This window comes from Mus musculus, chromosome 9 (assembly GCF_000001635.26).
Source record: "Mus musculus strain C57BL/6J chromosome 9, GRCm38.p6 C57BL/6J".
NCBI lineage: Eukaryota > Metazoa > Chordata > Mammalia > Rodentia > Muridae > Mus > Mus musculus.
This window is the reverse complement of record NC_000075.6, coordinates 122,944,935-122,958,906: the sequence shown is the minus strand read 5'-3', so window position 1 is coordinate 122,958,906 and position 13,972 is coordinate 122,944,935. Positions and strand designations below refer to the sequence as shown.

At 40.5% G+C, this 13,972-nt stretch overlaps 2 protein-coding genes across 2 annotated transcripts in view; one reads left to right on the top strand and one right to left on the bottom strand.

Moving 5' to 3' along the window:
- The window catches only part of Kif15 (kinesin family member 15), a 67,653-nt gene extending 59,827 nt beyond the window's left edge, over positions 1–7,826 (bottom strand). Inside the window, exon 1 of the mRNA NM_010620.1 lies at positions 7,755–7,826. Coding sequence (NP_034750.1) covers positions 7,755–7,773 — 19 coding nt within the window. The 5' untranslated portion in view covers positions 7,774–7,826. The remainder of the gene's footprint in view (positions 1–7,754) is intronic.
- Positions 7,827–7,906: 80 nt separating this feature from the next.
- On the top strand, positions 7,907–13,818 carry 1110059G10Rik (RIKEN cDNA 1110059G10 gene). Its single transcript, NM_025419.4, has 3 exons — positions 7,907–8,102; positions 9,838–9,982; positions 10,799–13,818. The coding sequence occupies exons 1-3, from the start codon at positions 7,995–7,997 to the stop codon at positions 11,011–11,013; spliced, it is 468 nt and encodes a 155-aa protein (NP_079695.2). The 5' UTR covers positions 7,907–7,994; the 3' UTR covers positions 11,014–13,818.
- Positions 13,819–13,972: the final 154 nt, after the last annotated feature.

Sequence of the window (13,972 nt, the reverse complement as noted above, 5' to 3'; positions counted from 1 at the left end):
TATTGTAAAGTTTCCTTGTTCCTAAGACAGTGAGATTACTACTCACCTCTTCCAATATGGACCCTACACAAATTGCACAAGACAAGTCACTTCCCCTTCAACTACTATAAAACTTCTAGTCCTAGGCTAGGTGACCAACCAAGGAAAAAGAGCTTCATAACGGAAACCATGTCTTTGGATGCTTACACTGCTCCTCAGCATTCTCAGATCCCTGACACTCACATCTAGGCCTTGGCCTCAATTATCCTCCCACTCTATCTCAGCCCATTATATTGGTGACAATATTTGGTCTCACAAGTTTAAATGCTAGGTACATATTGATGATTTCCAAGTTGATTCATTAATTAAACAGGGTCTCGATAGCTCTAATTGTCCAGAAATTAACAGAATTAACAGAAATTCACCTGTCTGCCTCCAGAATCCTGGGATTAAAACTACGTACTTGATAATCTCCATATTGAGGTTAGGTAGGCAATGTTTCAAACTTAATGTATCCAAAACTGAGTTCTCTTTCCCATTGCAAATGTGCTGCTATAAGCATGATCCCATGATTCCATGGTTCCATGCTGAGACAGAATAGCTGGAGCTATAGGACAGAAGTCTAAATCCTAGACACCTGTGCTATCTTTACAATGTGAAAATGGAGACATTCCGTGAAAGTGGGAATCCAGACAATGGGAGAAACCTGAGGTCCCATCCACTCAACAAGGAAAGGACCCATGAAACTATCTCCCAGCTGAATCTGATATGAATATGCATGATATGAATATGATATGAATCTGCATATCTTGCAATCTGGATCTCAAAGCTATAAATCTCAATACCGCCAAAGGCACAATGTGAAGGAAATTAGATTCCCTCTTTTACAATACATATCTTGGCCAAACTGTAAATATATCAGTATCTCTTACCAATTTCTAGTCTCTAATTTCTTTTGGAAGGCAGAAAGACTGAGGCAGAGGGTATAGACATAAGTGCCCAGTAACACTGCTTCATTTCAGCAAATGACAACTCTATCTTTCTTTTCTCGGGCCTAAGACCACAGAATCCAGTCTTATTCTAATCATAGGCACTTCTGCTATCAGATTACTGAAACAATGGTCTCCCTCTTCCCCTCCATCCTCTAAAATCTTAAAATTTTTCTAAGGGTCTAGGCATGCTGGAAAAAGGGACCATCCAAAGAGACTCCAGAATTCTGTGGTCAGAACACCCTATAGGACAGGCCAGAACCCAGACAGTGATGGGCCAATGGATGGAACCAGATCTTACTTTGTTATAAGTATCTGTTACCCTCTAATGAAAGGGAAACTAAACTTAATGTTAGGACTGCAAACTGGAACTTGAGAGTCAGCAGATCTGTCTGAGGTCCTGTGAGGTCATATTGAATAATCTTTCTTAGGTTTTTACTATGACATGTCTATTCTGTTGGCACTCTAGAGACTGGTAGGCAACATTAGCCCATTAGATCTGTCAGAGCTGTTGCTCTAGTACTAAAAACAACTGTCAGGAGCCGTCATAAGAGAAGCTAGAAACTAGCAGATGATCTTCCTGAGATGGTCTGCTTTGGATTGTAATCCATGATGGATTTTGTTCTGGTAGGCAAAGCCGAGGAGAAATTCATTTTAGGAAAGATTCCTGCTATTAATATGCCTTTCCTGTTATTATTACACATATACAGCAATCACTACATATCAGCCCATCCATTTGAGCAGATCTCTGCAGAACGAAGATGTACTGTCTTGTAGTGAGTGATGCTAGGTAGAAAAATAGATTTCTTAATACTTAATGATGATCCTGTAAGAATTCCTAAATTTATAGCATTATTAAACTCTTTTAATAACAGTTATTAAGTCCTTTCTAATGTCAAAACTGCAATGACAACTCTACCAGTCTTTAGTGCCATGAGATATTTGCTTCTGAGATAGTAAGCAGGCATTCTGCAACTTAGAACACTCCAAGAGGTTGTAAAACCATTAACCAAAGGTCATTAGAAAGGAACTAACAATTTACCATATAAAATATTGACTGGGTTTATCTATACAAAGTTCACTAATACCTTGGTCACATAAATTAGGATTTTTAAACTCTCCATGAACCTGCAAAGCTTGTGACAGGTGATGAATGTTTAGCCAGATAATTACTCCTAATGGATATACATATAAGCAGTCTCTGTTGTAAATTTATTTGATTTATGATATGAATTTATGTGTAAACTTGTGATGTTTAACCATGTGATCATGTATTCTGATAGATGTATAAGTACTGAGGACAAAGAAAAGAAAGCTCACACTCTCCCTATCCCTCCCTTCTTGCATTTTCCTCAACCTGCTTTTCTTAGATTCTGCTTATGCCCTTTTTTCTTAGACCCACATCCTCCTTTTTGTTATAAGCCCTTTCCCCCTTTTCTTAGAGAGCTTGCATAGGAATTGCTTTTTGTTTTGTTTTTTCGAGACAGGGTTTCTCTGTGTAGCCCTGGCTGTCCTAGAACTCACTCTGTAGACCAGGCTGGCCTTGAACTCAGAAATTAGCCTGCCTCTGCCTCCCAAGTACTGGTATTAAAGCGTGTACCACCATGCCCGGCCATAGGAAATTTTTTACAACTTAGAAATAATTGCTAAAATCACTTTTTCTTTTCTTTTCACACACACACACACACACACACACACACACACACTGTAGCTGCCTTTAGATACACCAGAAGAGGGCATCAGATCCTATTACAGGTAGTTGTGAACCACATGTGGTTGCTGGGAACTGAACTCAGGACCTCTGGAAGAGCAGTCAGTGCTCTTAACCGCTGAGCTCTCTCCAAAATCACTTTTCAAACTGTCCCTTTTTCTTCCTGGGACTTCAATTAGCAGGCTGAAAGTTAGAACCTCAAAATTCCTTCAGAGATAGATCAAAGACTACTTTACTTAATCTCCTGCTGTTTTAGGATGAGGTGCTAAACTGATTCTCTTGTCAGAGGAACTCAGACTGGCAGGATAGCTACCACAGCTAAATGACTGACTTAGATTTAAGATAGGAAAATGTTTCATTGTTATACAGCAACCTTAAATATCTTGCAAGACCAAGTCTTACCCCTGCCGATGCTCTTCCCCTTCCAATGTCTCAAGAACCAAACAAGAAAAAAGACCCACCAGGGCTGGTCCCACCACAACTCCATTCTTCCTCACTCTTAATAAAACCTTTCAGTAAACACTTGATTCTAGGTTCAAAATCCACTGCCACCACCAGAGAATAAACAATTATTTTTTATGTGGGTTATTACAAGTCTCCCTCCTTCTTTACTGCCCTAGCCCCATCAAATGTCATGTTAACCTAGCAGGCAAAAGAGGGGCAAAATAAATAGGTTAGAGATGGACAGTATGACCACAGCCTGGAAACTGATCAACCAGGCACAGGGGATAACACCTCTACAAAAGCTTCCGAAGGCAAAGAGCAAACAAAGAAGCATCTACTGAGGAGACTGAAATCCAGTCAGACAGGTGAGCAAGTCATTCCAACACAGAGATAAACATACACTATGAAGGCAAAACACAATTTTTAAACATTTAATCTATTAAATCTTTCTCTAATCTTTATCTATTTATCTACCGATTTATTTATTTTGTGTGTGTAGAGAGGGTCAGAGGACAAGTGACAGGAGTCCATTCTTTTCTTCTACTATGTGGGTCCTGGGCATGGAACTCAGGTAATCAGGCTAGGTGGTAAGTGTTTTAATCAAATAAAGCCATCTTTCCAGCCCTCAAATATTATCTTCTAAATAAGGCATTCCCCAACCACACTATGTAATAGCATATATAATCCTTTGTTAGCAACAGATTTACTTCATGACTCCAGATACCTAACAATTCTGTGGATGTTTAAAATGGTTGTCATTCCATAAACATCCTCTTGTATATGTTAAAAGATCTCCAAAGCTGGGCAGTGGTGGCACACACCTTTAATCCCAGCACTCAGCAGGCAGAGACAGGCAGATTTCTGAGTTCAGATTTCTGAGTTCGAGGCCAGTCTGGTCTACAAAGTGAGTTCCAGGACAGCCAGGACTACACAGAGAAACCCTGTCTTGAAAAACCAAAAAAAAAAAAAAAAAAAAAAAAAATTTCAGATTACTTATAATACCTAATATGGTATAAATGTTACGAAGTACTCAGTTGTATTATTTAGAGAATGACTAGAAAACAATTCTGTACATATTCTATACAGATGGATGTATTTTGTCCTGAATATTTCCTGTGTACTGATGAGCAGATGTGGAGCCCACAGACACAAACTGCCAGCCTCTCTGCTACCCCGCCTCATGCACAGTATCTCTCTCAGTGCCCTTTCTTGGCTATCATAATAAGCATTATTCTTCTGCTTTATAAAGCATACCTAAAGTACCTGATTCATAGTAAGCACACAAAAATCTCTGATGATCGAGACTAGGACAATAAGGATTCTGTTCTGTTCACACAAAAATTAAAAGCAAAATGTTATCACAGAACTTGATTTCTGGAGATTATACTTCCACCTATACCTTAACCCAACACCTGTGAAGTAGAAAACAAACAAGCCTACCAAACCACCCCGCCCCACAGCCCTACAGCACCTTTCACAGTCCTCTCAAATGTTGGTGACAAAGAGACAGTATGTGTGTGTGTGTGTGTGTGTGTATATATATATATATATATATATATATATATATATCAGTTCGTGTTATGACAGCTGAAATCTCAGATCATCTTGTTGCTTGTCCTTATGAACAGAAGGAGTTCAATCAATTTCAATTTGGTTTCTATTTTATTTCAATTTCAAATTGATTTCAATCAATCATCAGTCAGCCATGATGGAGTAGCAAAAACTGGATTTACTTAAGTAACTAGGAAACTGGACCAAAAATATGCAACAAGTCCTCAACACTGGACAACAGACAACAAAGTAAAGTGACTCTGGATCACAAGGCACAGTAAAGGTGGAGAGTCCACAGAGAGCTTGCTTATCTGGCTGAGCTGAGGAGAAATGGTTCAGAGTTTGGAAAAGTAAATGCAGCTAGATTCCGTGGGACGAAAACTGGAGAAGTGCAGGAAGAGAACCCACTCTGGATCTGCAGAGACCTCCTTAAGTGATCAGATGTTAAAGGGGGAGAAGCTGGGATAATGTTTTGTATGCTGTGAAAGGTATGTCTCTGCCCTTCCTCACTTAACCTAAGGCGTTCACTGGTTGGCTTTAATAAAGAGCTGATGATGTCCTAGAGCTAGGCAGGAAAGGAGAGACAGGACATGCCTTCACAGTATACAAAACATGTTACCCCAACAAATAGGCATGTGTGTACATGTTTGTGTTGAGTTACAAAGAGTCACGAAAGAAAACGTTTAACCCTCCACCCCAACAGTGAAGAGTTTCAGGGAAGAGGCCTCTGGTGCATGGCTTGAAACTGACCACCTCAGAGGCAGAGGAAGGAGGATCTCAGAGTTAGAGGTCAGTCTGGTTTATAAACCAAGTACCAGGATGTCGGAAACTATGCAGAGATTTTGTCTTAAAAAACAAACAAACAAGCAAACAAACTTCAGAGAAGTAGGCAGCTCTGGTATAATTCCTGAAACCTGAAAAGATGTATTGAGAAATGCTAGGACTTGAACACAGGCATTCTGGAATTCTTATTTCCTACCATCAGCCACCTCACTATACTATCTGTTGACCCAAGGTTAAAGTATAAAGTCTTATTATGAGGCTATCATAAAGTTGTGGCTTTACAAGGAAATCCTCTGTATACATTCACTGTACATCTTTTTCAACTTTGAGGTCATTTTTGTGTCTGCCTAGAAACATGTTAAACACTATTCATAGGTGTTTTACTCATGATAATTCAACTTAGAAACCCAAGTTCAAAAAAAAAAAAGAGTGAACTAAAGGGCAATCAAAAGGAGAACAAGTTGTAACATGCTTACCTAGTACAACACTAAACAGCAGTGATAGCTGCTGCTGCCTATCATGTGCCCACAGGCACAAAGTGTCAGGACAGTTACTACAACAAGAAAAAGAATATATGTACCATGCTCATGAGCTTCAAGAATAGGTAAAACTAATCGGTGAGGGTAGAAATCAGAAGACTGGCTGAGGCCGAAGGAGTTACTGACTGACTACAAGGCTATCGCTGTCCTAGCACTTGGGAGGTGAAATCCTGAGGATCAGAAGCTCCAGGCCCTGTCTGGCTTCACAGAAACCTTAAGACGAGCCTAGATTTTAAAAAGAATTTAAGCTCTATCATGTACTAGTTTGTACGCTTAAATTCTCTTACTGCTGAAGAGGTAGAGGAGACAGGCTACTTTAAATAGAGGAAAAGATCACACAGAGCTGTTCAAATATCAGTGTAATAGACTTAAAGGGTTACTAAAACAATTCATCAGGAAACAATAACAATTGACAAAGAGCTACAAACATGAACACTATTGTAAATTTCAAATGTATAATTTCACAATTTTCTCAAGTATCTCATTTTATTCTCAAATCTTATAATCAGCCGAAAAACAAAGGAAAAAAAAAAAAACCACACATGCCAGCACCCATATTCAGAAGCTCACAACCACTCATAATGCTAGCTCTAGAGTATCCAACCACTCCACGGCCATCTTCACCCACACAAGCAACCTACACACAAACTACACTCGCAGCTGTGCACACATATACACATGCATGTGCACTCACATACACACCAATAATTAAAAATAATTTAAGAAAGATAATAGGCAATATAAGAGGTGGCACTCATATACGTTGGAAGTGGGGGATTAAATCAATCTCTTTGTGATGAAAACAGATTAATATATATATTAGTCTACTCATAATCTGCACTTCTTTTTTCTATGTTTTTTTCCTCAGCCATCAATCACAATCTAAAACAACTAAATAGAAAATTCAGAATGAAACAATTTCTAAGCCTTTTTTTTTTTTTTTTTTTAAACAAGGTCTCAATATAAAGCCTCATGCTACACAACTCTTTTTAGCCAGGTACTATAAACACTACTCTCCTAACAGTCTCAGCCATTTGTTATTAGATCAAGTGGCTATATCACAATGCTTGTGTTCAAGTGACTTTTGGATACTAACTCTGTCATACTGTCTACAGAATTTCTCTCAGCAAGTAGACACCGTAGAATCTCATAGGATAAAAGACCGGTATAATAAGACACTATGTCAAAGACTACTTTCAAATAACTATTACTGTCTATTACTATAATTGAGGCAAAGACTACTTTCAAATAACTATTACTGTCTATTACTATAATTGAGGTATTTTAGTATTAGCTAATCTTAGTACACTTAGTTTACAGAGCACATTATCTATAGGGTTCTGTACTAAGATACAGTTCTGGTTTCAGGAACTCATGAAGTCTTGCATGAAGAATGGGAACTGTTGTAAAGGGACCGTTGCAATTCGCTTTAAAGTTCCCTCCTCTGAGGGTAGGCCACCGAAGGGAACACAAATCCCTTCCCTTCAAAAAAGGCAGAAATAGGTAATCAAGCATCAAGTGCAGCGCAAGGGCCGCCCTCAGGACACCAGAAGCCAGCAAGGAAACAGCAGGGTCCCATGCACAGAGAAGAGCGCTCGGGTGTAGGGTGGCCGAGGCGGGACGCCCGCGCTCCGTGAGGAACTCGGGTTCCCACTGCGTGTGCCGTCGTCGCCCTCGCGGGGCGCCCTAAGAGGTGACGCCCCGTAGCACCGGCATCTGCCAGCGGCGATGAGTTCACCAGGCAGGCTCGCAACTTACATTTGCAGCCGGGGGCCATGGCGACCCCGTCCGAGATTCGCTTACGCCAGGACCACCAGAATCCTCCCTTCAAGATGGCCGCAGATTTGAATTTGGCGCCCCAACGGACCACGCCTCCTGGGCGTGGTCGGATGGCGTCACTAACACGGTCTACGTCAGAAGTCCGCGCGGGCGACAGACACTTTGTACCCTGCCAAGTCTGCCGAGTGCTATTTATTGTTGGTCAGAACCAGAACTACCATGAGCAAGCGGAACCAAGTGTCCTATGTGCGGCCCGCAGAGCCCGCCTTCCTGTCCCGCTTCAAAGAGAGAGTCGGCTACAAGGAGGGGCCCACCGTAGAGACCAAGGTGAGGCCGCGGGAGTCGCCCCGAGTCAGACCCTCTATCTCCACCCCACTTCCGGCTCCTCGGTGCCGACGTAACTGACAGGTCCCTCACTCGCGACCAGCCGGACCCCAGGTCTGGCCTCTCGGGTCCAGGAATTCTTACTTGCAGGGTGCTATTCTTGAAAACGACCTAGCCCTAGTAGCTAGTCTAGACAGCTTTTCTGTCCTTTCTTACTTGCGGATCTCACTTTACCTGAGCAAGGTGATTGACAGCGTCGTCCCCTTTTTCAGATAAGGAGACCGAAGCCACTTGATTAAACGACTCGAATCAGGAGTCTTTGAAGGAATCAGCCAGGACTAGTAGAACCCCTGCTGTTTACCAAGCTGTGTGTCTCAAGATAGGGAAATGAAACAGTACTTCTCAAAGGGGGTTGTCTAATGAAGGTAACATTGAAAACACAATGCGTTCTTGCTGCCGAGAAGCTATGCACAGGTCAAACAAGAGGACATGCAGTTGTGTTCAAAAGCGCATCTAGGGATTCTTTAGTTTTGAGGGCTAGCTATGTAAGAGATGGCCTGGAGCATCCTAGACACAGTTTGAGAAAAAAAGACAGACATAATGGACAGTTGAGTACTCAAACTTAGTTGTCTAGACTCTTAGAAGCTGTGAAAGTTACATGGGATAAAATATAGTAGTGGGCAAAGGCCAAGTCATGCAGGGTATTCCCCATAAGATGACTGCCCAAAATTAAATATTAGACAGTTGCTTGAAAAATGAGATAATTCTGTATTTATCTCAAAGTATGCAAAACCTTTCTTAGTTAAAAAGTAGAAATGTTTTGACTTAGCTGACAAAATATAATTGTTACATTTGTACAGTGAGTACTAGGTTTCTGTTTGATAAATTTCAAAAGTTAAACAATTATGTACAGTATTGTTTATGTACAAAACCTTTTATATAACTATTTGTGTGTCCTTGAATAGCAGCTAATAGTATCTGCTGGGCAGTGGTGGCACATGTCTTTGAATCCTAGAACTCAGAATGAAGAAGCAGGCAGATCTCTGACTTCCAGACCAGCCTGATCTACAAATGGAGTTGCAGGGCAATGAAGGCTAAACAGAGGAAACCCTGTCTTGAAAAACAAACAAAGATATCTACAAAACTGAAGCTGTTAGTATATCAAATGAGCAGAGGTAGGGGAAAATATAATTTTCCTGTTATTTTCTGTACTTTTGTGGCTTGGATGGTAAAGTCAGGTTGTTGGTGTTTTGTTGGTTTTTGTTGTTGTTGTTTTATCAAATCCAGACAAGACAGGGATGAAAAATATTGATTAGAAAAGAGGAAGCAAGATGATGTGGCACTGCCTTCAATAGTCTAGATAGAAATTAATCCCACTGGAGAAGTTTCCCAGTTTCTGTTTTCTGGTATAGTAAAAATAAACTCTTTGGAGTTTATTTTTAATTAAAATTTTATCTTCTATTCATTTCAAGGATCATTATCCATTTTGCTTTTGTTCTAGTTTTGCTTGTTTGTTTGTTTTGTTATCAAGACAGGGTTTCTCTTTGTAGTCTTGGCTGGCCTGGAAATCACTGTGTAGACCAGGCTGGCCTCAAACTCACAGAGATCGGTCTGCCTCTGCCTCCTGAGTGCTAGGATTAAAGGTATACACAACCACTGCCCAGCCCACTTCACTTTAAAAATTACAGTTGCTCACAATGGCAGTGTTTGGTTAAAGATTATCAAACATTTTCTGTAGAAAATCCAGCCTCAGCTCCCAGATGAAGATGGCAATCACAGTGACAAAGAAGATGAACAGCCTCAAGTAGTGGTTTTAAAAAAGGGAGACCTAACAGCTGAAGAGGTCATGAAAATTAAAGCAGAAATAAAGGCTGCCAAAACAGGTATATCCTAAAATAATCTGATTTTTTTAATTGAATAGAATGGTTTGAAGAAAGCCTTTGGTTCAAGCATTAGCTTTTGTACCAGATGTGTAACCTTGAGCAAGTGATTTCACTCTGTGCCTCAAGTATCACTTCAGTGAAATAGAAAATAAGTAGACTGACCTTAGTGTACTGTATAAAGTATCCTATTGCTAAAATAGGCCAACCAGTCAATAGATATCTGTGTAATTAGTGCCTGAAGTATACTGTGTTATGTATAGTACTTGGTTTTTGGAGGTTTTTTTTTTTTGGGGGGGGGGGGGTTCGAGACAGGGTTTCTCTGTGTAGCCCTGGCTGTCCTGGAACTCACTTTGTAAACCAGGCTGGCCTCGAACTTAGAAATCTGCCTGTCTCTGCCTGCTGAGTGCTGGGATTAAAGCCGTGCGCCACCACACCCGGCTTTGTATAATACTTGTATTATTCCTATTGCATTGTTTTATGGAAAAATACTGTGGTTCCAAACAATTCAAAAATACAACCTTATGAGCTGGAAATACAGCTCAATAGTAGAGCATACATGAGGTCTAAGTGCAGGCCTCTTCATCTTCACTGTAATCAGATGGGGACTAAATATTATGGAAAACTTTAGTGAGTTTTTATTGAGTGACTGCATGTGCTGGGGGGGGGGGGGTTATAACTAAAAGCAATAGAGAAGACCAGACCAAATTGATTCAAAGACATCGTTAAGTACAGAATAAGATTTTCTTGTCATTAGACTCTTTGTTAACAGCAAAATAAAGAGAAAAAAAATGCTTCAATTTATCTTTTTCATCACAGATGAAGAACCACCTCCAGCTGATGGAAGAATAGTTTATCGAAAACCAGTTAAGCGTTCCTCAGATGAAAAGTGTTCAGGTTTAACAGCAAGCTCCAAAAAGAAGAAAACCAATGAAGATGATGTAAATAAGCAAAGTTCAGTTAGAAAGAACTCACAAAAACAAATAAAAAATAGCAGTCTCCTTTCTTTTGACAGTGAAGATGAAAATGAGTAAATATGAATATTGTGGACTTGGTTTCCTGTTTTTAAAAATACTGCTTTTGCTCCATCTTCAAGTGACACTGTACTACATGTTCATTGCAGAAGAACTCAGAAATACAGGGAGCGATTTCATAAAGTAAACCTACCCATTCCTGCCCCTTTGTTTGGAATGCCAGACATTCACTACTGCTAATGCTTTTTATTGTCTCCCTCCTATGGGTATGTATATATGTATATTGCATTTTTAAACAAAACTGAGATTGTTATATTTCTTCTTTGTCCTTCTTTCTTAGAATTACATTTGTAGAATTTTCTGATGTTGTTTATTTCAAAATCTAACATTAAAGGCTTCCAGAGGATTTCATAAATAGATCTGTCTTAGTCACTGTTCTGTTGCTGAGAAGAGATGACATGACAGCTCTTATAAAAGAAGGCATTTAATTAGGGGCTTGCTCACAGTTTCAGCTTGGTCTACTGCCATCAGGGCAGGAAACATGGCATCAAGACTGGCCTGATGCTGGAGAAGGATATACCTCAGAGCTATATCCTGATCCACAAGCAGGGTGGAGTGGGGTGTGGGGACTGGGGAGGAGTGGGGCCATTGGAGGGAAAAAGGGAGAGCCTGACTGAGCTTCTGAAACCTCAAAGCACACTTCCTCCAGTAAAGCCATATCTCCTAGTCCTTGTAATCCTTTCAAACAGTTCTACTCCCTGAGCCTCTGCTGTGTCTTTCTCATTAGTAAAACCCTGCACTTGATGAAGGCATGGCCTGGCTAAAAATACCTTTCTAAGCCAGGTGTAGTAACCTGTAACCCCAGCACATGGAAAACAAAGACAGGAGGAAGATCAAGACCCACTGCTCTGTGGAGTGAGTTCTAGACCAGCCAGGGTGACAAAGTGAGGTGCTGTCTCAAAAAACAAAGTAAGTGCTTATTTGAGCAGAACATATACTAACACTTTAATAATTCAAGAGTGTATATGGCCCCTGTGCAATAGCGGCAAATTCACAGGGTCTTCCACATTCACACAAGGAAACCTACAAACTGCAGCTCCTGCCACTTAAATGTATTCAGAAAAAGGGAGCCAGTGGTTGCTTTCCAATTTAGCGTTTTGAAAACACATTTTCTGTGGAAATTTTAATTCTTAGTCAAGAAAAACAGAAAATTTTAATAACAGCATAATTACCTTATAAAACAATCTCTTCATGTAACAAACAGTTCCACTGTTTTTCAATAATTTATTTAGAACCTGTGACAAGATCTCCCTGTGTATCACTGACTGTCCTAGAACTCACTATGTAGACCTGTGTAACCTGGAACCCAGAGGTCCATGTACCTCTGCACTCTGAGTGCTAGAATTAAAGACATATATCACCATGCCTGGCTAAAAGAAATTTGTTGGTTTTTTTTTTCAAGACAGGGTTTCTCTGTGTAGCCATGGCTGTCATGGAACTCACCCTGCCTTCCTCTGACTCCAAGTGCTAAGATTAGTACCACTGCTGAGCTCTAAAGCAATTTTTTAAAAGATGTGTTTTATTTTAAATTATATGTGTGGGAAGGGGACTGGGTGTAGCTCACCTCAGAAAAGCTGAAGCGCTATTTTTATTTTTATGTCTCTCTCTGCTTTCCTCAAGCCCAAGTGATGGAGCTTGAGGTCACCAACATGGGAACAGGATTGGATCATCAGGAAAGTAAGAGCTAGTGCTGCCATACCATGACTCTGAGACTAAAGAACCATGTCCTACACCATTCTGGGATGCCAGGCAGCTTCATCTGGTTCCTCCAGTGGAGCAAAGAGGATGAGGGGTGTATGCTGATGTCCCAGCTCCAGAAATGGTCCCACATGCCTTCCCATAAAGAGAAATGCACTGCTGGAGGGGAGCATGGAGGTCATTCCTGCTTCAACCCAGCCACTTTTATCGTCCCTGTGACTGTCTTTTGAGATTCTCAAGGATTTTACCAAGCTTAGATGTTCATTTTTCATATATTTTCTCACTTGTCAGAGCCAACTCAAAAACCCCAAGCATTTTACTCATTTACAATCTTTCCCAAATAGCGCCAGTTTCCATAGGACTGTAGTGGGGTTGAAGCAGAGTAATCTATAAAAACATCTGGCAGGAAGAGACATTCGGGAAAGATGGCCTAGTGATGCAGGTCTTTACTTTCAGCACTGCTCAAGCAGGTGGATCTACTTGAGGCTAGCCCAGTTTACATAGTGAGTCCTAGGTTAGCCAGTGCATCATAAGGAGACCATGTCATTAGAGTATCTATGGTAGAATGTGGCTTAATGGTAGAGCATTTCCTCCTATCACCAGTGCTAGATATTCCTAATAGCACTAACACCCCCACTAACCCAAATGTTAATGTCAGAGCTATCGTGATCTCAAGCTCCAGGTCCAATTCTCAGTGTTCTTCCTTCAGTTGCATTTCCAGGCCTCTGGATGGAAACTGACAACACACACTTGTTTCTGCAACGCTTTGACTCTTAATGCTTTTTTTTTCAGAGTAATTTGGGGTCATTCAGACATGCATTCCAAGGAAAAAGGATGGGTCAGAGGATCCAATTCACTTTTAGGCTTCCGGACAGTTTTACAAGCACAAGGCAGTGGGGCTGTGTGTCTGCATATAGTAGGCTCTTAGAAAACAATTATTTGATAAGTCAATGAAATGCAAAGACACTGTTCAAACTTTCAAATGGACTGTTTTCCCAAAACCATCACTTAAGGGAACAAAATCAGAAGTGGACAAAACTGGGGCTATGCTTTAGGGATAGACCTCCTGTGCAAACATTGAGCATTGGATCAATTCCCAACAATATTAAAAAAAAAAAAAGGAAAAGGGGGGACATGCCACTATATTGAACACATTGCAAGAAAACAAACTTTTATAGTGACTGTTGGTATAGCAACTGTTGGTTTTGACATGCTGTGCTATGATATTAAGTGCCCCATAAGTTTTACAAATGTTATAGCA

Excerpts from the sequence above, each read along its gene's own strand:
- 1110059G10Rik (NM_025419.4), top strand. The coding sequence starts at position 7,995 with ATGAGCAAGCGGAACCAAGTGTCCTATGTGCGGCCCGCAGAGCCCGCC. Across the intron at positions 8,103-9,837 it reads GGCCCACCGTAGAGACCAAG|AAAATCCAGCCTCAGCTCCC; the intron begins GTGAGGCCGCGG and ends CATTTTCTGTAG. Across the intron at positions 9,983-10,798 it reads AATAAAGGCTGCCAAAACAG|ATGAAGAACCACCTCCAGCT; the intron begins GTATATCCTAAA and ends TTTTCATCACAG.